This window comes from Leptonotus elevatus, chromosome 8 (genome assembly GCF_054856555.1).
Source record: "Leptonotus elevatus isolate MCC_2025b chromosome 8, RoL_Lele_1.0, whole genome shotgun sequence".
NCBI lineage: Eukaryota > Metazoa > Chordata > Actinopteri > Syngnathiformes > Syngnathidae > Leptonotus > Leptonotus elevatus.
Window position 1 is genome coordinate 12,163,335 of NC_141246.1, and position 22,993 is coordinate 12,186,327.

At 41.4% G+C, this 22,993-nt stretch overlaps 1 protein-coding gene across 1 annotated transcript in view; it reads right to left on the reverse strand.

Annotated features, from left to right (window-relative positions):
• Positions 1-16,227, reverse strand: part of polq (polymerase (DNA directed), theta) — a 19,975-nt gene extending 3,748 nt beyond the window's left edge. The window contains exons 1-29 of the mRNA XM_086082504.1: positions 15,941-16,227; positions 15,779-15,848; positions 15,354-15,694; positions 15,056-15,282; positions 14,465-14,641; positions 14,241-14,371; positions 14,005-14,161; positions 13,833-13,944; positions 13,438-13,639; positions 13,217-13,358; positions 11,786-11,932; positions 11,146-11,358; positions 10,908-11,050; positions 10,637-10,826; positions 9,448-9,590; positions 9,178-9,371; positions 8,800-8,924; positions 8,433-8,676; positions 6,973-8,299; positions 4,549-5,845; positions 4,341-4,472; positions 4,075-4,265; positions 3,269-3,476; positions 3,002-3,195; positions 2,794-2,922; positions 951-1,125; positions 742-862; positions 341-444; positions 58-242 (exon numbers count right to left, since the gene is read on the reverse strand). Coding sequence (XP_085938630.1) covers positions 58-242; positions 341-444; positions 742-862; positions 951-1,125; positions 2,794-2,922; positions 3,002-3,195; positions 3,269-3,476; positions 4,075-4,265; positions 4,341-4,472; positions 4,549-5,845; positions 6,973-8,299; positions 8,433-8,676; positions 8,800-8,924; positions 9,178-9,371; positions 9,448-9,590; positions 10,637-10,826; positions 10,908-11,050; positions 11,146-11,358; positions 11,786-11,932; positions 13,217-13,358; positions 13,438-13,639; positions 13,833-13,944; positions 14,005-14,161; positions 14,241-14,371; positions 14,465-14,641; positions 15,056-15,282; positions 15,354-15,694; positions 15,779-15,848; positions 15,941-16,008 — 7,089 coding nt within the window. The 5' untranslated portion in view covers positions 16,009-16,227. The remainder of the gene's footprint in view (positions 1-57; positions 243-340; positions 445-741; positions 863-950; positions 1,126-2,793; positions 2,923-3,001; positions 3,196-3,268; positions 3,477-4,074; positions 4,266-4,340; positions 4,473-4,548; positions 5,846-6,972; positions 8,300-8,432; positions 8,677-8,799; positions 8,925-9,177; positions 9,372-9,447; positions 9,591-10,636; positions 10,827-10,907; positions 11,051-11,145; positions 11,359-11,785; positions 11,933-13,216; positions 13,359-13,437; positions 13,640-13,832; positions 13,945-14,004; positions 14,162-14,240; positions 14,372-14,464; positions 14,642-15,055; positions 15,283-15,353; positions 15,695-15,778; positions 15,849-15,940) is intronic.
• Positions 16,228-22,993: the final 6,766 nt, after the last annotated feature.

Below are 22,993 nucleotides of genomic sequence, written 5' to 3' on the forward strand. Positions count from 1 at the left end.
AAAACAAGTCAAAGTGATTTTGAATTTGCACGTTGCTACACGTTAATCTTGACGCACCTGCTTGGCTTGCTGTCTGAGATTGTCATTGACAGTGTCGGGGTCGACGCTTTTCCATTCGGCGGCGATGCAGCGAAACACGTCGGCGCCCCCATTCAGCACCTGCAGCAGACGCTGATCTTTGGACAGGTGAGCCAGCACCCTCAACTCCAGCTGGGAGTAATCCGCCGCCAACATCATCCCGCCTGCAACAAAACGAGGCCGAGCGCAGCAAAATGTGAGACGTGGGGGAAATTGTGTGTGAAAAGGCAAAACGCGTACACTAAAATGCATCATGGACCACCTGAGAAGGTTACAAAAGCGTGTCTCATGCTGACGGAGAAAGATGGGCCTCGATTGGCAGCCTCGCTGTTGGAAACCGACGGGGCCAAAGAACATCTCTTCTTTCTGAAACATAAAAAGCTTGATTCTTGCAAAATGTACTCACAAAGTACTCACATCTCTGTTATGCTTTATAACATACAGTGAAAACAGCAGAGGCCCCAGAATTGAACCTTGTGGAACACCATAAGACAGTCGGACAGTGCGGGACTCAGAGCAACCAAGGCTAACACAAAAAGTATGTACTAAGTATGATACAGTACAGTTAATCCCTCTGTCAGACAGTGTCAATTACAACTATCATTGTTTGTACGGTAAACTCATGTCTACTGTTCACCGTCTATCAAAGCAGTGTTGACGTACCCATGCTTGCTCTTGTAGCGGCCATCTTGTGAAGGTGGGCTCTCTCCCACCACAGTGGGCATGTCAATGTCAAAGTCTTTGGGGACGTTCTGTATGTTAGGCTCTGTGAAACTCACTCGACCTAAAGCAATACAAGAAAAATAAATAGAAATACAGATGCATATGAATATTTTCGATGACCGTCTCCATGCAGTGGCCTAGATGTGCACCTGTAGCCGTGTGCGTCTGGGCTATGGGGTAAATTCTATCCATGGCCAGTGTAGCGTGATACTGCTTCTCCCTCTGCAGCGGGAACACCACTTTAGTCAGAGCGTTGGTGATCCTCCTCCACTCCAGAATCACGCCTGGGAGCGGATGTAGAGGACGTAGCTTCTCCAGAACATCCTGACAACGGCACTGAAGTTTAGAGCAGGGATAGGAAACTCCAGTCCACGAGGTCTGTTTTCCATGTTTCCCTCCTCCAACACAGCTCATTCAAATGACCAGCTCATCAGCAAGCAAAAATGCTCCTGACTAGGGCTGGGGGGGGGGGGGGGGGGGGTCGACCAATTCGGAAAAGTCAACTTTAAATATAGGTTTACTGAAGATGTCTGCCTCAAAGCTCCATGTTGCCATGTTTCTAGAGACCTTTTTTGCAGACGCACACAGTGGACAGTGTTAGAAATCATTCCTTTGATTTCCTGCGTGTTCAAATAAAACTCAAAGTTGAGATCTCGTGAAGAAGTTTCTTGCCAGCTTTTATTATTCAGAAATTTCCGAAGCCACTTTGGATCCTTGCTCAATCAGCAGTGACCGCAAAGTGTGTCTCTCGCTCTCTACTCTTGCACACTTATACAAAAACAGTGTTTAGAAAGAATACTCCCCCCCCCTGTCATCTTGTTCTGTCAGCAGAGTGAAATACACAACTTGATAATCTTACTCCGTTCCTATCTCAGTCCACTCCAGATGTGGGTAAATAATTGGTCCCCGGCACCTCCTTGCACCAGGAAATTTATGGACAGACCTCTGCTTGCACTTTCAAACATCCCTCATTTAGATAACTCAGAAACCTTACTAGACATTTCTTTCCCAGAGAGGAGAACAAAGGACTATAGATTGACTAACATATGAATTAACTGTTGTCTTATTATTACACAGCTCTAGCTAATATCAAAAATGATTAAAATATAAATTGAAACAGAAAAACAATGTTAATAATCTAACAGGAACTACTACGTGTCATATCAATACTGTGTGAACTAAATGGTGGTTAGTGTTTGTTTACCTTAAATTGCAATTGCTAGTGCCCTAATGCTAATCGCGATTGCTAACCGTTTAGCGTAGGCTCATTTTGTTGCCGTTTAATACTGATCATGCACAGAAGATGATAAATAATTAGTAATTATATCCACTCAATTCAACTCATGTAAATATAATGATGTATGTGTGAACTAAATGGTGGTACTTTGTTTATCTTAAGTGTAATCACTAGCGTGCTAATGCTAATCGCGATTGCTAACCGTTTAGAATAGGCTAATTTTGTTGATGTTTAATAATGCTCACGCACAGAAGATAATAAATAATTAGTAACATATTTATCCATCCATCCATTTTCTGTACCGCTTGTCCTCACAAGGGTCGCGGGGTTGCTGGAGCCTATCCCAGCTGGCTTCGGGCAGTAGGCGGGGTACACCCTGTACTGGTTGCCAGGCGTGGGTTTTCTCCGGGTACTCCGGTTTCCTCCCACATTCCAAAAACATGCATGGCAGGTGAATTGGACACTCCAAATTGTCCATAGGTGTGATTGTGAGTATGGTTGTTCGTCTCTGTGTGCCCATATTTATATCCACGCAATTCAACTCACATTGAAACTTAAAGGGGGAAAAAATGTGTAGAGGGTGGGGGGATTATTTGATCTAATGTGATAATGACAGCCTTAATCCTGATTATTTGTATCAGGTGTGTTGGAGGACGGAAACATGGAAAACCTGCTGGATTGCGGCCCTGGAGGACAACAGTCGCCCATCCCTGGTTTAGAGGGACTCTTCAAAGAAAAGGAAAAAAGCGGTTTACCTTGGTTGTACTGAATTGCTTCCCGAGCCGAACTCTGCCTCCACCTCTGCGGGTGTATCCGAGGGTCTTCTTGCTCTTTGATGCTCCTATGTCACCGTTTGGAGGTAGATGGAGCTCGAAGAACAAAATCTACACAAGGACGTGCGTGACGAGACCCTTAAGATCACATGCTTCCTAGACTCTCCTCTAAGCAAATAAAACAACTAACCTGCGCTATGTCATCGACGGAGGTAAGGGAGAAGCTGTGCCCCGCCAGCTCGTACGCTTGAGATTCCAGCGCTGCCAGTTTGGCTTGCATCACGTGCTTTTGTCTCTCACACTCGTCTACACTGAAGCCCACGCCGTTGAGTTCCAGCAGAGCCAGACACACTTGCGATGGCATCTCGACGCCGCGGAAGGATTCTGTGCAGGCCGTGACAGGGCATGACATGTCAAAATTGCTCACAAACGTATCTTACATCTTATCTAATCATACCAAGCATGCCGTCTTTGTCGAGAAGAGTGTTGAGATGGTTCATGACGGCGTATACAAGCACACTCGTGGTCGCCGCCCTCACGCGGGGACAGTGGGCGTGTGCATTCCCAAGGCCGTCCAACAGAGGGAGCTCTTCTGGACAGTAGACCGTGATCATATTAGCTAGAGTCCTTGCCTCAGTGCCGGGGTCCATCAGCCAGCACGCCACCTCAGGAGAAAAAACATCAGCAAACATTAGGAAGACAGCAAATGGTGTTTGAAGACGAATTATATCAAGCATGGTGTAGTATGTGACTTTATAGGGCAATAATATTTGCTCAGTTGAAATGTGATGGTCCATACATCAGCAACAGTGGCTCTCCTTTCCCACTTGTCAGGGCATTAGAGTAAGTGCACAGTGGTAACTTGAGTTTTTATTCTACTCTTAACTCAAATCACTTGCATCTCAAGCACCCATTGAAATGAATATGTCCTGTCAATTAAAAGGCTAAAAAGCTCCCCAAAATATATATTCCTGTATATATATATATATATATATATACATATATATATAAAAAAAAAAAAAAAAAAATGCCATTATTTCATTTAGTACACATTTTCTATAGCACATTTTATAAACTAGTGTTTCCAAAGTGCGGCACATTGAGGTATCATACACATAAAGTCTAAAACCAACTATAAAACTTAAAAACTGTCAATAAAATACAACAAGTAGAATAAAAAATAAATACATTAAAACATAATTATTATTTCTTTTTTTTAACTAAGAAAAATAGCACTCTTTCTCACTCGTATTGTGCTCTTACCTTGGGGTCTTCACATTTCCCCTCCAAGCTGATGCCGCAGCTCAGCACCAGCTTCTTGTACATTTGGATGACATCATACGTGACAACCGTGGCAGCTGAAGGCCGGCTGAGTAGGGCCTTCACATGCTCGAGCCTCTCACCCACTGGTAAACCCTCATCCAGATCCGGAGGGGCAAGACTTAAACTCAACCCTGAGAAGCAATAAAAACTGTGTGACCTCATTCCTGTGTGTGTGTGTGAGTGTGTGTGTGTGTGTGTGTGTGTACCTTTGTTCTGCTTTCGCTGAAAGGATACGTAGAATGCATCTCTTGCTCCCCAGCAGACAGACAGTCCAGTCAGCAGCAGTCCATCACTGCCTCTTACAGGAAAACCATCAGCACCTTGGAACTTTGGTTGTGCTGTTTACACAAAGCGCATCCACAATGACTAATCACATTTTCCCACAAATGCAAAAAAAACAACTGCATTGATTACCTCTCTTATCCTTCCCTCCTATTTCCACTTCTGTCTCCAGTTGGTGTTCGACCCTTTCACAGGCCAAAGCCAGAGAGTAGCATTCTTTGGTTTCCCACTCCTTGACGAATGTATCGAAAAGATACTTGTCACTTGAAACGTCGATGATGGAGAACGCGCTACAGTTACTGGAGGAGAGCGATGCATCTTGGGAGAGCTGAAGGGAGAAACCCTCGTAGGAGTCCGGAGAAGGACTTCGGTTGGGGTTTGTGGGAGACTGGTGTCGGGAACCGGATGTCCCCTTGGTGCGCTGCTCTGTTTCACGCGTCATATTTTTGGATTTGGAAAAAGCACCTGGCAGATCACTGGTGGGACATTTTGGAGTTTTCCCAGGTAAAATGCCCGAGGGGGTCGACTGACTGAGCGGCTGGAGGGTGACAGGCGACTGGATAGACGTAGTGGTGAGCTTTATTCTGGGTGTCACAGATGGTGTCTCCTGAGTGGGTGGTATCAAGTCTCCAGCACAGACCAGCCTTTGCGTTCCGATCTCTGTTGACTCACTTGATGTTTGTGGCTGAACAGAATCTAACTCGGGGCTTGTATTGATAGGCTTCGGGCATTTTCTCCTCTCCTGCATGGAAGGAGGAGACTGTCTGGGAGCCTGTGCATGGCATAAAGGAGGAATTTGCTTATTATTGTCCATGTGGCCCAATGTACTGTTTTGCACAGGCTGATCAGACATACTGGGCCAGCAATCGAATATCTCCTGCAGACCAGGACTGCAATGCAAGGTGATGCGAGGTGCAAGTGATTGTTTTGAAATGACGTCGTCGGATGATACAGAGATGATTTCACCTTCCTGTTCCTTCTTGTCACATTCCTCACTTAGCCTTCCCTTGCTCGTTCCGGGTAGTAAACGTTGTTGGTCAGCTTGCGCGGATGTTGGGTGCTCGTCAGGAAGAACGTGACCTTCCAGGTGTCCGGCTTCCTGCCTCTCCAGAAAATGCTCGCCCACCAGCAAAGAGTCGCCCCACTCCGACAGGTTGAAAGAGGACTCGCCCCACTGGATCGCTTCATGCTTCTCTGCCTCCTGGTTGACGAGGAGCTCGCTGCGACGTTTCTCCTGGGGGGACAGTCGGGGGTGGATGCCCCTCGCTTGTTGGCTGTCCTGCTCCCCGTTGGCTAATCGATCCTCGTCCGTCTGGTGCGGGCTCAGAGAGTTCACATACAGACTGTCGAACAAGAAGCTGCTGCTTCTGTTTGGATCCTCCACAGCAGCAGCAGCGGCGGCATTATCGGCGTTATGGTCAGTAGAATTCTGCGGAAACAACACAACCGAATATACCATTAATTACCACTTAATTCTCGTGATATGGAAAAAGCACTCAGCTTTTCTGATGTTATCAGAGTATTTACATAGCCATCCCATCAATCAAGATCAGATTTTGTTACTGTTCCACTCTTTAAACAGTTGGGTCAAAAATAACCTAAATTGAGTTAAAAAGGGACTGCCGCAATTTGGGGGATTATTTCTTTAATCCAAAAAGTAGGATCAAATGGATAACCCACAAAACAGCCCTTTTTTTGCCGGGTTAATCACTTGACCCAACATTTTGGGTTAAATTTGGGTCAGTTTCTTTTTAACCCAATTTGGGCTATTTTTGACCCAACAGTTTTTTTAGATATTGTTTTTAAACAATTATGTGTAAACTTTTCATATCCAAAGTATTAGATATTTTTCCCTCGTTATGTTTGGGGTCTCTCACATTTCCAAAATTGGTTAAGATGTTAAAAATCTGTATGTGTGTACCTGCTTTACAGTAGCTGATAACTCATCTTTCACGTCAAAAAATAACCCAACTATGGGTATCATGCTTTGTGGGTTATTCATTTCACCCAAGAAGTTGGGTCTAATTGACCCAAGTTGTGGTCGGTCCATTTTTGGAAAAAAAAAAAAAAAGTGGATTAGGTGAATAATTTTAGAACAGTTGGGTAATTTAACCCAATTTGGGTAAAAAAAAATATATATTAAAATAAAAAGAGAGAAGTCAATTACTTGGGTCAATTTGACCCAACATTCTATTTTGGGATTTTGGGGTGTGAGGGTGGGGGTTTTGTATAGAAAATGACCAAGTGCTGGGTCAAAACAACCCAGAAGGTTGGGTCAAATCAAGTTAATGGGTCGGTCCAATTTTGGACCAAACCAAACCGAGCAGTTTTAAAGGTGCAGAAAGTTGAGTAAAATGAATAACCCACAAAACAACCTATTTTTTGGTTGTTCATTTGACCCAAAAATTGGGTCAATCCCTTTTTGACCCAAGTTGGGTTATTTTTGGCCGAAATATTTTTAGAGTGAACACAACAAGTGATCTGAACCAAACTACACCATTTGGTGTTAACAAGGAGATGTGGAAAAATGACACAGTTGCGGTGATCATGACTCACCTGATGATTGGTGTCAAGAATGAGTCCCATTTGGCTGTCGGTCAGAGAAATATTGAACAGGGGGCGTTTGCTGTTGGGGGCTTCAACTCCGGCACTTCCGTCTTTGTTATCCTGCTGCACACCAGCTTCTGCCATTGCCTGAATCCCGTTCAAATCACGCGAATGCCCATCATTTCTATCGTGGTTTTCTAATTCTGGCTGGACAATTATCCGTTCCGTCTGCGTGTCCAATTCAAAACTGTCACCAAACATTTCTTCTCCCCGTTTAAGCTCTAGCTGCAAGTCTTCATTTGGATCCTTTCCTCCGTAGAGATCTGGAGATGAAAATATGTCCGCCTCTGCATCCTCCACACATCTTCGCTTGGTCTCAGGTGTGAATAATGAGGCTGAGGCAGGACGAGAGGAGTCGGACATGTCTACTTGTTTATCCAGGGGAAGTGTCGTTAGGGCATCTTGAGCATAACCAGGTAAAAAATCAACAGCGTTTAAAGCATGTGAAGTCAGCCTGTTAGAGTCTTGTGGCTTTTTGTCAGTTTGGATGGATTGAAGGACTTTGTTGAGGATCCTTGAATGCTTCAGTTTCCCTGGCTGCATGGGTGATACCCCAAGCCTTGAAGCATCATCATCATCTGATGTCTTTGTGTGAATAATTGGGTCTTTTTCTAACCTGGAACTTGGCGCTCTCAACCGGGGAAGAGGCAGTAGGGGGAGATCCGGCTCAGGAGGTTGTTGGAGTTGAAGCATCGGGCTGGACACAATCTCAGCCAATTCTTGTGTCATACTTCTCACTGGACCATTTGGCTGATGGGTGTCCTTTCGGATTGAAACTCCTTCCGGCATTAATGTTTGCACATCCTTGCTTCTTGGCGCTTTCTTTTCCAGCTTATCATCACTTTCTGTTTCACCAGCTTTGGATTCCTTTCTCTGTTCATTCTTTCCTTCTGTCACACTACACGCAGGAACTTCATGGCCTGACTTTTCTCTTGCACTCAAGTCCTTCTTGCTTTGCTTCTCTACTTTTGTCTTGATAACTGTCATGTCCATCTTGTTTATCTGAACATTATCTTCCTCTTGGTGGTCTTTAATACCAACATCAGCCTGACCTTTTTGCGGGCTACGGAGAGCAGGAGCACCAGAGGGAAGAGTTGCTGGGTCCCACTGAATGCCCAGCTGTGCCAGGTCTCCCTGAAGGAGGAGCTTTGCCTCCGATACAATCGCAACGGCCGCCTCCTGCTCGGTCAGAGCCCGCCCGCCGCTCACCCACACGCAGCGGAGGTTCCGTCGCTCCACAGCCTCCACTTCGCTCTCATCCACTGCACGCTTGGAGCTGAGGAAAAACCAAAATGTTCTTTGTGTACGCAAAATCTGCACCATAATGGGACCGTGATATAGATATTTGCGGGGGTTTGCTGCAGTTGCAGTTTAAAAACGACATTTTACATACTCACAGTCACTCCTACCTCTTAAATGGGACAGCGTTCCTCAGAGCTTTCTCCACATCGGCGACTGAAGCCCTGGCAAGTTCGGTGACAGTGCACAAGCCTTGTGCGTAGAGAGCTCGGGCCCTTGTCGCAGTCAGAAGGGAAACCCTTACCAGGTCCACAAGCTCACGTTGGACGCCGAAGCTCAGCCTGGTCTGGTACTGCGACAGAAGCAGCTCCATGTTGCCCCAGCCCAGACGCCTGCAGAACACTGTCACCATACCTAAGGGATGAATGAAGCAACAGCCATTAAATAATAATGCTGTGCCTTTTGGTGTACTTGTCGTATTTCTGCTAAATTTGAACATATTAGTATGTACATTTTTTCATGCATTGATTTGAGTACCTGCATATGTGGCAGCAGACTGTTGGAGAGACTGCAACTGCCCTCGATTGCAGTTGTATTTGGATGCCATTGCTCCCAAAGGTACCTCTTTTACCAGATCCTGCAGTACGAGAGTGGTGAAGAACCTGTGGAGGCATACCAAAAGATGGATGTCATTCTTATTGATGTAAACATCTTGAAATTAGTATCCGTGAATGTAAATTTGGTTCTGACAAAGATAAATAAATTCATTAATACGTTGCAATTTTCTCCTAAAGAATATACAGTAAACCTTGTATTAGCATTATGCTAACCCTTTACACTCCTGCATTCAGCCAATCAGTGACACACTGTAATTATGTTGCTTGCATCTTTACATACTGTAAATGTATGCATTACCTTTTGTGAATTGCCATTTGTCTGCGTTGCATCTCAGTCTTGGCGACAAGTTTCCCCCCGACCGAGCGAGCCAGGAAACCCTCCTGGACGCCCACTAACTCGGCCACTCTCTTCATCGATGAGGACAGCTGCTCCCACAGACAGAAGAACTGATACCAATCTATTGTGGTCCATTCTGCATACAGTGGAGTGATCTGGTGGGGAAAGTTTTCAATAATATTTATGGTACAAGTGAAATTGGATTTGTATAACTTTTATTTTAAACAATACCAGATAGAGAATGTGCAGGTCATTTTCCAGTACAAAGCCCTTCATAGCCCGCTGGAGATCTGCAAATATTCCAAGCGCCTCGGTAGGAGAGAGGGAGGACGACAGAGTGGCAGCACCGAGCTGAGTGGGACAGTATTGCTCCTCTGTAAATGCACACACATCAGTGGATAAGAAGGATATGCAAGAACGTAAACAAAGACAAGTGAATTGGTGCTTGAATACCCCAGCCAAGAGTTTGTTGTTGAAGAGAGGCTTTAGACAGTGGATACATTCATAACAGTACCGTTATTATTGGAGTTAGTATTTTATGGTCTACAATAGTACTGTCTGTATCATATTTGTTATAGCTGTTTTTGGGTTGGGTCATGGGGTCATATGATGTTGAGAGTTGTTATGCAGTTGCTATTTCCCTTGTGATTACATTTGTAGTTGATGATGATGTATTACCCGCTTTAAGTTTGTCTAGTTACTCTTATTTTGAAGTTGCTACGCAGTTATCATGTCCTTCATGATAATGTCAGTTGCTGTGAAGTTGCTATGTCCCTTGTGATTTTTGTAGTTATAAACATTTGCTATGCCCCTTATGGTGATGTATGAGCCACTCTTAGTTTGTCTTTGTCTAGTCACTCTTATTCTGTAGTTGCTATGCAGTTACCATGTCCCTTATGGTGATAATGTTGTCAGTTGCTATGCAGTTGCTATAGTATTGTATTAGTCCCTCTTAGTTTGTCTAGTCACTTGTTTTGCCATATATAAGCATTTATTCTGTCATATAGAATTGTGCATTGCCCTAATGAGTTACCAAAATACACTTTTGTCAGTACGTCAATGTTCCGTAGCCGAGGTTTTCTCTGAGCACATTGAGGTTTCCTGTCCTGACTCTTCCATGCAAGCTTTCTTCCATGCAAGCTGTTCATGTGTTCCAGGTTGCTTCCATGCATCCAGCCCTGCTCTCTCAATTTAGGTTGCGCAGTCAAGGTTTTTCCGTCAAATATTCAACTCATGTGACAACTACAGTCTTAAGCAGTATTTGTTGTTTTGGCTATGCTACAGTAACCATTTATTATCAACACTTAACAATCTTTTTATTTAAAACAAAATCATAAACATATTCCCAGGTGTCAAATATTTTTGGTACACTTGAGGAATTGCAGTCTATGTAAAACTAAAATGGAATGTGTCCACTTACCTTGTCCGTCTTTTTGGACACTGATAAATTCATTCTTCGTGAGCCATTCGACACAGGCCTCAATTGCCCCCTTGTTGCTCTCTCCCTTCGTCTCCCCTTTGCTGTTACATTTCGTACTGGCAGCCAGAAGTGAACATGAGCCATATAACCGCACATCCTGTGGAGTTCTGGCTACACCTCCAACAATAATCTGCCGATAGGGGCGATGAGGTAATATATGACTAAAAATGACACCAATGTAGCAAATGTCATCAATCAGTGACAATCAGACCTCCAGAATGGCTCGCAGCATGCTGGTGGTGACACCTTCTCCCTCCCTTTTCACCAAGCAGCTCCTGATTGGTTGAAGAGCACCTGTGAGGAGGCTAATACCTTTCTGACGCTCTGCCTCCTTACACACCAGCACACTCTCACCTGGAATAAGGAAAAACTCATCATGATTCAACAAACAAAGATTGTTTTCTGTCGCCTATGTGGTGTTGTCTACATCTGTCCAACTTCTTTCATACCCGTGGTGTCCACTCCTTTCCTCCCTGCTCGTCCAGCCATCTGTTTGTATGTAAGCGGGTCCAGCAAGTGGCCGTTGAAGGTCGGGGTTCGAATGATGACCCTGCGGGCGGGGAGATTGACCCCTGATGAGAGGGTGGAGGTGGCAGCCAAGACCCTGACCATGCCTTGACGAAATGCTCCCTCCAACACGTCACGTTCGTCAAAAGTCAGACCTGCAGAGACACATTTTATTCAGATTCCACTTCGCTTTTATAACATCATCAAGCTTTTCTGGCTGTAGTGAATTACATGTTTATATTTATGGGGACCTATTAGGGAAAATTGACCATTTAAACAGGAATTCAAAATGTGCCTCCACTAATCTAATCGCGTTTTTTTTTGATAACTTTTGTGTTCATGGAATAAGATTTAAGCAGATTAATACACCCATTTTTCTTTATCTCGGGGGCAGACGTTTCAACCTGTACCGCCCCCTACTGAAACTGTTTTCTGGGTTTGGTCATTTGACAGGTTGATGAGATAAAATTGCTATTGTGCAATTTGATAAAAAGAAAATGTCTATTATGTAACATTAAAGACAGTAAAACAAACAAACAAAAAAGGTCCTGTTTCAATTGACTTGATGATGGTTGTGTTTACCAGCATGGTGGAAGGCCACGCCCCATGGAACAGTGCGCTTCAGAATGGGATCCAATCCTGCTGGAGTTCGACTCAACTGGGCTATGACATCCACAAGTCCCCCCTGATCCAAGCACACTGGTTGGGGTTCTGAATCGCTCTCACGTTCTGAAATACATTTACACAAAATACAGTGAACGTTTGCATATAGGTGGCTCGGCATTCATTGATTCATGTTTTTTTTTAACCAAGACTCCAAGTATTACTTTGGCACAATCTTGTGGCATTTGGGGCCAATAAACAATGAAGCAAATAAAAAGTCTATTTTTCACATTTATGGACTGTAACATGACTAACAAGAAAAATAGAAAACGCAGAACTCTGCCAAGGCCTCAACATTTGTTTCCTAAATGTATACTACTATGAAATTATTAAGTGGGATCATTTTAAAATCCAGATGTAGGATTTCTTCTGGATTCAAGGGAAAATAGGCAAAACAAATCACTACCTGATCTGAGGGATATCAGATAAGATTCTACAGAATATTTGTCTGAACATTTTAAATGGGATTTTCTGTTTAAATCTAAAACTTATGCCATACATGCAATCTGGTTTAGATTCAGATATAGTAGCTGGCAGGAAGTAGCTCTAGCATATGAACAAACAAATCAATAAACAATGTCAATGAAAATCCGAGTCGGGTATGTTTGCAGCCTTGAGACCTCGACGCTCATGCGGACCGCGATCAGCGGAAGCTTGATGAACAGAAGTTGTTGAAGCCGGGCCGGCAGCTATCTTTATTTTTCAAAATAAGAATATGGAGTGCCAATGAAGAAGAAAAAGAAAAATACGAGTCACAAGTAAGTTACGTTATTATGCAAAAGTCTATCTACAAAAATGGACTTTAGATAATATTATGATCTAACGTTAGCGTGTCATGTTAGCAGCTAACCCAAACCCTAAGCCTAAGCCAAAACCATATAAACATTTAAATATTACTTCTGCTAAACTTTAGATAATATTATCATATAACGTTAGCGTGTCATGTTAGCAGCTAACTCTAAACCTAACCCTTAAAACCATATAAACGTTTAAATACTACTTCCGCTCACCGATCGAGCTTCCGCTCATCAAGTCGAGGTATCGACGTAAGCATGAGCTTTAAGTTAAATTTTATTTTGAAATTCATCTGAGCTTCCACTGTCGAGGTCTGCATGAGCGTTGAGGTCTTCACGCTGCAGCCATACACTCTTGGAAAATCCTTAGCAGGAGTAAGATCTACTAACTAGCTAGTATTTGAAAATGATGTTCAAGGTTCTAAGTCTTATTACTTACGCTGTAAATTATGGTATAACTAGCACGCAGTCAAACAGGTGAATTGGTAATTAAAACAGTAAAGGAAAAATAGCCACATACAATATTGAGTAGTAAATGTACAAAACAGGAACCTACCAGTACGTTTTAGATTGTAGAACTCTCTGGCGATACTGTCAGACAGTTTCTCACACCAGTTCTTGGAGGGGCAGAACAGCAACACGGAATGTCCCCCCCGCACCGTCTCATAACACAAACTGACTATGTGCTCGTCATCGCCCTTAATGAACGCACAGTAGCGCGGATTAAAAAGGCTTTTTTTTTATATATATTTATGACCAATTCTTAGTATCATTTACCTTTATTTGGAGTGCTGAAGTGAACTGTCGAACCACAGAGAGGCTCTTGTCGTAGATGTTGCAGCCCACCTTTAGATGCTCTTGCAAGGGTACCGGTCTGTAGTCGGTCTGGTAAAGCTCTGCACCTAACCAGTCGGCCAGGAGGGACAAGTTGGGCAAAGTGGCACTCATACCTACGACCTGCACTCCTTCAGAAAGTGACCTATCGGAAAACAGGAGATCTGTCTGAAATAAAAGAATGCACACTCACAAGGCACATAAAATTCAAACGTTGAATCTCAAAACTGTGAAGCAGACATGCAAACCACTTTTCCACCAATACAAGTCATGAGACAAAAAAATCTACTTTTACAAATGCAGTTTTCATGCCACTGTTACACACACAAGACACAAACCCAGTAGTATTGCGCTTCTGTGCAACATAGCGAATTTTTGTCAGGAGAAGTTCAAGTAGATATCCTCTTCCGGAATCTCCAACCATGTGCAACTCATCCACCACAACCATACCTAGAGGCGTACATGTAAAAGTCAGACATGATCACAAGCTGAATTTCACATTCATGTTACCTAGTAAATCCATGTTGCCTTCCTCTATTAGCCTGTTAATGAGAGAGTTCGCCTTCTCTATAGTGCAGACAGCCACATCCACAGCGGCAAAGCCGCCAGCAGCAGATGTGCTTCCCATGAAACCGTCCACACGCACGCCAGCCTCTTCAAATATACTCTGCAGGGCCACAGATACCTATGAAATACACCATTTACACAAAAAGATCACCTACCGTAATCTGTTTCCTACTCTTCACCTGAAGGTAGTGCATCTTCTCTTTGGCCACAGAAACAAATGGCAAAATCAAGAGAGCTTTTCTTTTAGTCTCCAATACACGCTTCAGCATCAGCAACTCAGACACCAGAGTCTTTCCAGCACTGGTCGGAGCTAAAAAAAAAAAATTAACAAACGAGGGAGAAAAAAACAAAAAAAAACATATAATGTCTCGTTTTAACTCAATGGAAATGTTCAGCGCCTTACCAGAGTAGACCAGGTTACCTCCCTGCAGAACCTGGCCAAGGCTGAGGCACTGAGCCTGCCAGTCAAACATGTGTGTGACTCTGTGTTTGCGGTAACACTCCAATACTGGGGTAGGTAACCCCCAACTGGATAACAACAGCTTGTCTGATTGTGCGTCAGGAACACACAAGGCCACACCTGTGCATAGAACAAAAACAGAGAAATCACAGTAAAATGTCGTCAGTTAATAAAAAACAACAAAATGGTGAACGTGACACAGTGTGAATGAATGTATTTGTGTAAACGACTTTCAAAAATCATGCCTTTTAAATATTATAATGTCAGAGGGGTATTAATTCAAAAGTATGTTTATGTGATTACATTTCTGTGACTGAATGGGGGTGGGGTGGCGTAATCAATAAAACGGATTAAAATGATCTGAATACTTTAATTAGATGAACGTATTTTAATTAGATGATGTGCTAAAAGAAATTTGTGAGTTGACTTCCCCTTTAAAGATGAAAGTACCTAACGTTGAATGACACTTGAACCTTTTAGTTCATACAGAACAAAGAATCCATGATCATGATCATATTGAATTAGGCCGTTTACCTGGCTGAGGTAAGGTGTCACTGAGAGTACAATGTTCTAAACCGCTGGGAACCGTCAGCACGGAGGCGGACTGATTTTGTGGTGATTGCTGCAGTTTGGACCTCTTCACAGCAGCAGCGATGTGTATGGGACTGAACAAAATGTAGTCCCCAGAAGCATCATGAGATGGACCTGCATTCGAATTCTCAAGTCCTTTTTGGTCCTTGTTACTGGAAAGCTTCTGCCTACTGAAATACAAACAATAAGATAGCAAAAGTAAAAAAGCAAAAATAGGAGATGAGTGTAAGTTAAGACTCACAAAGTGGATTTTTCAGCTCCTTGGTGACTTTTTGTATCTTTTCTGACACACGCAGAAGCTGGTGATGAATTGTTGCTTTTCTGACACCCAGCAGGCTGCTGTGATTCCTTCAAATTCTCACCAAAGAGAAGTCGTTGAGCGAGGTCTTTGCAATTGGCTCTCCTAGATGGTTTCTTGCCATTTTGTTTCAAGGCATTTTCCTGAATGCTGTGAAATTCTACGTCTGTAGAAACGTGCATCTTTTGCTGTGCATCAGGTGCGTTATTCTCTGGGGGGACCGTCTGCATTACATGCAGGATCTCTTCATCGAGAGCCAGCGTGGACTCTCCGGGTGCAACACCCTACAGGAGACAATCAAGTGACCTCTTGTGTAAGATGTGTCACGAGACAAATGCAGTAGTATACTAATGTCCAGCTAAACTCACCATTGTAACGCCTCTACCCGACAAATAGTCGGTTGTCTTTAACAAGTTGTCACTGTGAGTTGGCTCATCGCTGGTATGTTGGATAGCAACAGGTTATGATATTTCTACACAAACAGATGCAATATTTTTGAATATCTTTAAAACCTACAGAAAAAAACTTACGACTTTTTCTTTTTGATCTTGTGCTGGCCCATGTAGCATTTTCTCTTCAGAGGACCAGGAGCACTCATGTTGTGATAATTTTGATAAGCGTGTTTGAAGTTTGCCGTTGTTTAACATGACATCGGGTTTTTTTCCTCCCCGTCGCCGGTTTATAAACTATTTTTGAATGACGGTAGAAAATATCTTTGTAAAAAGAAAAACAACAGAGGATTGTTTTGATTTGTGAGAGGAAACACAACACAAACACGCTGCTTGCACGTAACTACGAGAAATCAAAAGTTCCGCCGTTATGCCTTAGACTTAAGGTGTTTCAAAGAAAAGATTCCGACGGGGGTAAATGCTAGCACGCAGCTGTTCCTGCGCGTTTCAACTAGTAATAAATGACAGACTTTTTATAAATATTAGCTGTAAAATAATTCGTCAAAAAATATTTGCACTGTTAATTTATTGTTTGTTTTTATTAGTTGACACAATTTTGTACAAGCAATCAAAATTTTGAATTACAATGTCTACAACAATTACAAACAACTACAATCATTAACAAACCAAAACCATGCAGTCAACTCAACATTCAAACAAACTTTCAAGTCTGTCTGGGGTCACATGAAAAGCTTCACTCAAATACAACATTGTACGCTCAGATTTCTTATTTCTAACAATGGACAGTACATTAATATACAATTTAAGCTATATAAAAAAAAACTAGGAGACGTGGAAAATAATTACTAAATTTTGACTTGTGTATTCTGTTAATTTATTGTTTTTCCTGATGATCGGCGGTTGTGACGTCAGCAAATATGTTTCATTTTATCTTTAATGCCGGCTCAAGTTAGTCACGGGCCTCAGAGACATGAAAATAAAAAGGAATTAAAATTGAATTATAATGAAATATTGATTCAATGATATTTCGAGATTCCAATAAATGTTTGAAGTTGAAAATGTTTTGACTAATAAACTAGTAGTAATGAATTATCATTATTATGAGTTTGGTCATGTGACATTTGCAAGTTGAGTGTATTGGAATGTTGTATAGATATCACTAGCAAACATTACAGGAACCGGGGTGTAGGAATTCCTCTGAGGGTATTTTTCCCTGACAAGGCTGCAGGGAATCCCCGTGGCACTTTAGGAATTCCTTACACAGTGGTGTGTTGTTGTTTTATCACTCAAATTTGGTAGGCTTTCTAACAACGCCGTTCTTTGTAGGCTGTCAAATTCACAAGATATTGTATGTACTTTAACTTTACAGCGACTTTAAAGGTAGATGTTGTTAGAGTAGACAATATTAAGTATTGTACTCTTTGCGTGTTCAATTAACTGAATGGTGAGATTCTGTTGAAGGAGTTCCTTTGCAAAGATTTAATTACCAGAAGCTTCTGGTCCACATTGACAAATCATCCAAGCGATCATCTGTTCTGATGTGGCTCCCTCTCTCCAGCTCACATCGTTATTTATTCACAAAAAGGGTTCAGAAAAAGGTCAGCCCACAACACACCTGGTTACAAGAAAATCCGTTCCCATGGGTATAAATCAGATTAAAAAAATACAAAAATAATGAGCCTGACTCCCTTGGTGACATAGCCCCGGAAACCTCCCTTTTAGATTACAGAATGAATAGACAGACCCGTTGCTCTTTCTCATGAAAGTAACACAGATAAGAATACAGGTCTATTCATACAGCCATACTGAGTTAACTAAATTATAAACGGCTAAAATATGATTTAAAACTAAAAAACAATGTTAATAACTCATCATTCCCTCATTTGAGCTCTTGAGAGCTCAACACATTAAAACATTTTTTTTTCAATGGTTGTGTGGTAAAAATAATTATCCTTAAAACATCCCTTTAGCAAAAGAGGAGGTAATTTAGCAATCATATGACATTAAAAAACAATTTGATACATTTAAAAGATTTTTAGTGGAATAAGCATAGCATATGTGAGGCTTAACATAAAATGTTGTTCATTAAAAAGTGTCGCAATATATCGGCAGACGAATATGTGTTCTTTGAAGCCATCTTGTGATGAAGTTCTTTGAAGGTCTCTTTTTTTTTTTTTTTTTTTTTTTTTAATGAAAAGAGTGTCGCAATAGTTCGTCTCTTCTTTAAGAATTTGGGGTAGACTACCCAAATTCTTCGATTTGTCACCTGGGATTATTCTGCCCAAAATGTGACTGATCAAAGGAATGATTGCCCAAGAAAAGGCACTTGCTCTTGATCCGTTGACTGATGTCCTCAAACGGCAGCTCCGGAACCGGGCACGGATTCAGCTGACGTGGCTCCAGGTCGGAGGTGATAAGATTGATGCTCCAGTTGTGGAATTTCGTCTCTCCTTTCAACCTGAGAGCATCAGTTGATGAGATGGCCGAGCCTGGCACGTCTCCGGAAGCCTTGTAGACCAGATGTGGCATTTTCTCTGTGCAGAGAACTGCACAAGATTTCCTCACCAACCCTCTGGGGCCGTTCTCCTGAGTGCAAAAACTTTTCATTTTTAGTTTCTCATAAACTCACATAAATTTTATTTGGAGGAAAAAACCCTGATAGTTTTTGTTAGTTGGGATTAATAAATGTTATTTGATTAAGATCCGTAGGTCCTGTGCTGTTGGAACAGAAAAAGATCTATTTTTGTGACATTAAAATAGAGCCCAGCCCTTGATTGAGTTGAATGACATTCGCTCATTCATTAATATAAGACAGAGCTTATAAATATTTATCTTTCAAATAGGTTTTGTTCAATAATAGGTAATTTTTTTACCATGACTAAATTTGTTCTAAATTTGCATAACTGTGCCTTTCATATCTCTTATTCTCTTCCCAGAATCCCATGACCGGCCGAATCCTGGCATGCTGGGAAAAACTCACATATATTCATATTATCTATACTCTTTTGCAAACACTGGGCTCCAAACATTACATTTTTCAAATGTAATTCTGAGATAAAAGATATAATATAATATAATTACCTTCATTCGGCGAATATGCATTATTGTCCTTGCTTGCTTCAGACTTACTTTGCGATCGATTTCCTCTGATAGATTTCTTCATATTCAAACTGTGAATGATCATTTTCAAACTCATCCTGTCAATTGGAGTGTAGGCCGATACCCCACAACCTTTTTAATTTCGTTTTTAAGTTTGATTTTAATTTTCTAACTCGTCTACATTGGTTAAATTCTTAAACATAAACTCCCTCATTTGACAAAGATCCACTGATTTTTTCAAACACGTCAAGATAAAAGGGAGGACAAAATAAAAACCTCATGACTCAAAAGACGTCATAAATAAGTCAACCCTCTAAATCAGGCTATAAAATAAACAAAAGAGCTACAAAACACTATAAAACTGAGCATAAGCAGATACAACTTAAGACACTAATATATGATGACTTTGGGGCCATAAAAAATAGAGATAACCATATTACTCTAATTCTCCTAGAGTCCCAAAAATTATTTAAACTGCTAATCAACCTCACCTCTTTTACAGATTTAGTGGGGCTGAGGATAAAATCATCTTCAAACTGCTAATCTTTCACATATTAGCGGGGCTCATAAAAAACACAGCACACAAAATATTTCTGGGATTTATAAATCACAGTGCTTTTTAAAAAAAAATCAAACTTAGCCATCAAACTCTTAGTTAGTCTTTTACTTGTTACTACTCATTTTATTCTATTATTTATTTTATACTATAGCTGCAGCTGGACGAAGTCCAAAAAAGTTCCTCACGGGGAAAATAAAAATATATCATATCATAACATATTAATAAAATTCCCATTGTACCAATTCAGAAACTGATTCTCCCAAAAATATAGGCAAAAATTTAGTAGGCTATAGATTGAAATAAATTTTCTCAATCCCTCATTTCAAATTTACATATGTCGTTTTCAATTTCCTGAAATATCTTGCTATAGATCACAGTTCCCCACTCAACACATTAAAAAAATGCCTTGCATATCACTATGTAGCACTTTACTGAATGGATCACATCTCATTCCGACCACCAACTTTCTTTGTCCAGACCCCCAGCAAAAGGCAGGACGGCAGCTGTTGTCAATGTTCAATCCTGGCCAGCATGGCGGCTGTTGTGGCAGCAATGTTCAGAGCAGGCATTTAGATTTCCTCTGGATGCAAAACAGCCATAGGGGAGAAGTCACTAGAATGAGGCGTATACACAGTCACTGGGCATTGAGGAATTTGAACATCATGTTTTTCTTAGGCACAGGACGAGAAGACTGTTGCTCTGCGGCTTTTGACCTTTGATCTCTGCCACATCCATTCAGACGCAGTCTGCAATGTGGATCCGATGACACACAGTCTTTCTGAGAGCTCACCTGATCAAAAAATGCACATTCGTTGATACAATGCTTTAAAAATGCCAGACTGAGGATATGGGATCATAGCAAGACAGTTCACTCCCTGCTTTCTCTCTTTTTTTTTTTTTTTCTTTACCCCTTCAAATAGCTATTAGCCATACAACGTATCAGCAGCTGGGGCGCATCCCGTTCGCAGTTTGTAATCAGTGAAGGCCATCAAACCCTCATCTGCCTTGGAACTCAAACATCAGTTTCTGAAATGACACACTCAGAGAAAAAACAAATATTAAAAATCATTATCAACATGTCAATTTCAAAAACATTCATAACTCTTTATTCAACTATCTTATTTCCAGCCACAGCTATAAAGATGTAGGCATAATTATATCAACTCTCAAACAAAATGCCATTATTTTATCATTACTCTTTATTCATTTGTCCCGAAAAGGGAAAGTTAACAAATTAACCATCGTCATCAATCATTAAAGTATAAAGATTTATTAGCTCAGTCAAATACTATTACTTATTTTATATTATTTATCATTCCTCTCTTACCATTTTGACAAAAAAAGAGTCCCATTACGAGGACACATTATGCTCACAGCGCACAGCTCAGCCCCCACCTTTTTTTCTAACCTAAAAACGGGGGAAAGGGGGGGGGAGGAATCTTAACATTATAAATCGCAAAACCTATTTTATCATATTCCCATTAATAAAACAAACGCCACTATCACAACAATATCATCTCACACAAAACAACACCAAACTTAGTTAAAATATTAAAGAAAAACAAACAAAATCCCCATATGCACACTTCTCACTTACAAACCCCCACCTTTTTTAGAAGCTAGGTCACACACTCAAATGCATACGCACACTCTTCAGTCAATATAAAAAAATAAAATAAACGGTGTTATTCCTTCAATTCGTTGTCTACAAATCTTATAGCATTTAAACTGCAGTTTTATACGGTGATTTCAGTAAACTGGTAAATTTGAACAACCCATCCGTAAACTGCTCCACAAATGCTGGAGTCATTTTAGCATCAGATTCAGCCTTTTTACATTACCAACAAAGAAAATACAAAAGTCTGACATACCATTTTGTCCAGCGAAAGCTTTGTATACAATCGATCCATAGTTCGTTTTTTCATTGTTCATCGACGCTTTTATTTTTTGCTGAACCGGAAGCGCATTCAGGACAAACCATTCTGTATCCGGGTCGAAATCGCCTCCATTTTTGTTTGTAGTTTTTATGTTTACTTCCGGATTCAATACAGTGACGTCTCACTTTCAATATTAATAGTTCAATATGTTAACACATATGGCCACACACAGACACACATAAGAATCACGTGACCTCTCGTTTATACACAGCGGTTACCCAATCCCGCTGAGCTAAACTGTTCTCCCTTTATTGCAAAATTTCTGCAAGGCGCTTTATTAAATAATGAAATTTATCACGTGCTAACGAACTCAACCGTGGAACAAAAGAAATTCAAACGGGAATCCTGACCTCAAACCACAATAAAAGCGCCAAAAAAATAAAAGTTACACGTAATCTCTCGATTGCAAATACAGTAACACAAATCCAATTATTACTGTAATCAACCTGGACCCTCAATACTGTTCAATTTCAAACAGGCGCTTTTTCAAACAAAAAAAAATATTACGTGTTTAGGACGTTTCACACCAAGAGCCATGAACAATTATGTTACTTAGTCCTCAAATCGGCCAAAAACTGCCAAAGCAGAAGCGCAATACTATAATCTACAGGCTGCACTTCAATGCACCGCCTCACGACGTGTGTAGTTCAATATCGTCGGAATTATCACAACTCACAACATCAAACTACAACTCGTTCACACAGATCTCTTTTAAAATTTAGATAATTTGCAAGACGAAAAAACCAGCTGCAGCGGACCAGACAGACAAAATTTCTTCTACGTGGATAAAGATCTCCACTTACCGGAATTAATATGGCGCCAGAAATTCCGCCCGTCAGGGAACGCCGCAGCCTGCTCAATCGTCAACAACACCATCCGTTTGGTTCAACGGAGGAGACCATTCGTTATAATTCAGCGTCGGCGGTCACCATTTGTTAGAGTAGACAATATTAAGTATTGTACTCTTTGCGTGTTCAATTAACTGAATGGTGAGATTCTGTTGAAGGAGTTCCTTTGCAAAGATTTAATTACCAGAAGCTTCTGGTCCACATTGACAAATCATCCAAGCGATCATCTGTTCTGATGTGGCTCCCTCTCTCCAGCTCACATCGTTATTTATTCACAAAAAGGGTTCAGAAAAAGGTCAGCCCACAACACACCTGGTTACAAGAAAATCCGTTCCCATGGGTATAAATCAGATTAAAAAAATACAAAAATAATGAGCCTGACTCCCTTGGTGACATAGCCCCGGAAACCTCCCTTTTAGATTACAGAATGAATAGACAGACCCGTTGCTCTTTCTCATGAAAGTAACACAGATAAGAATACAGGTCTATTCATACAGCCATACTGAGTTAACTAAATTATAAACGGCTAAAATATGATTTAAAACTAAAAAACAATGTTAATAACTCATCAATGTTCAGGACCCAATGAATCATTTCCCTTGGGCCCCCTAAATGACTAGTTACGATCCACAACCCTGCGTTTGTAAGAACGTGTGAGAGCACCCGGGTATGGGCGGGGCTGGATTGTGACGAAGGAAGGGCGTGAGCAGGCAGGACAGTGGGCGTGCCC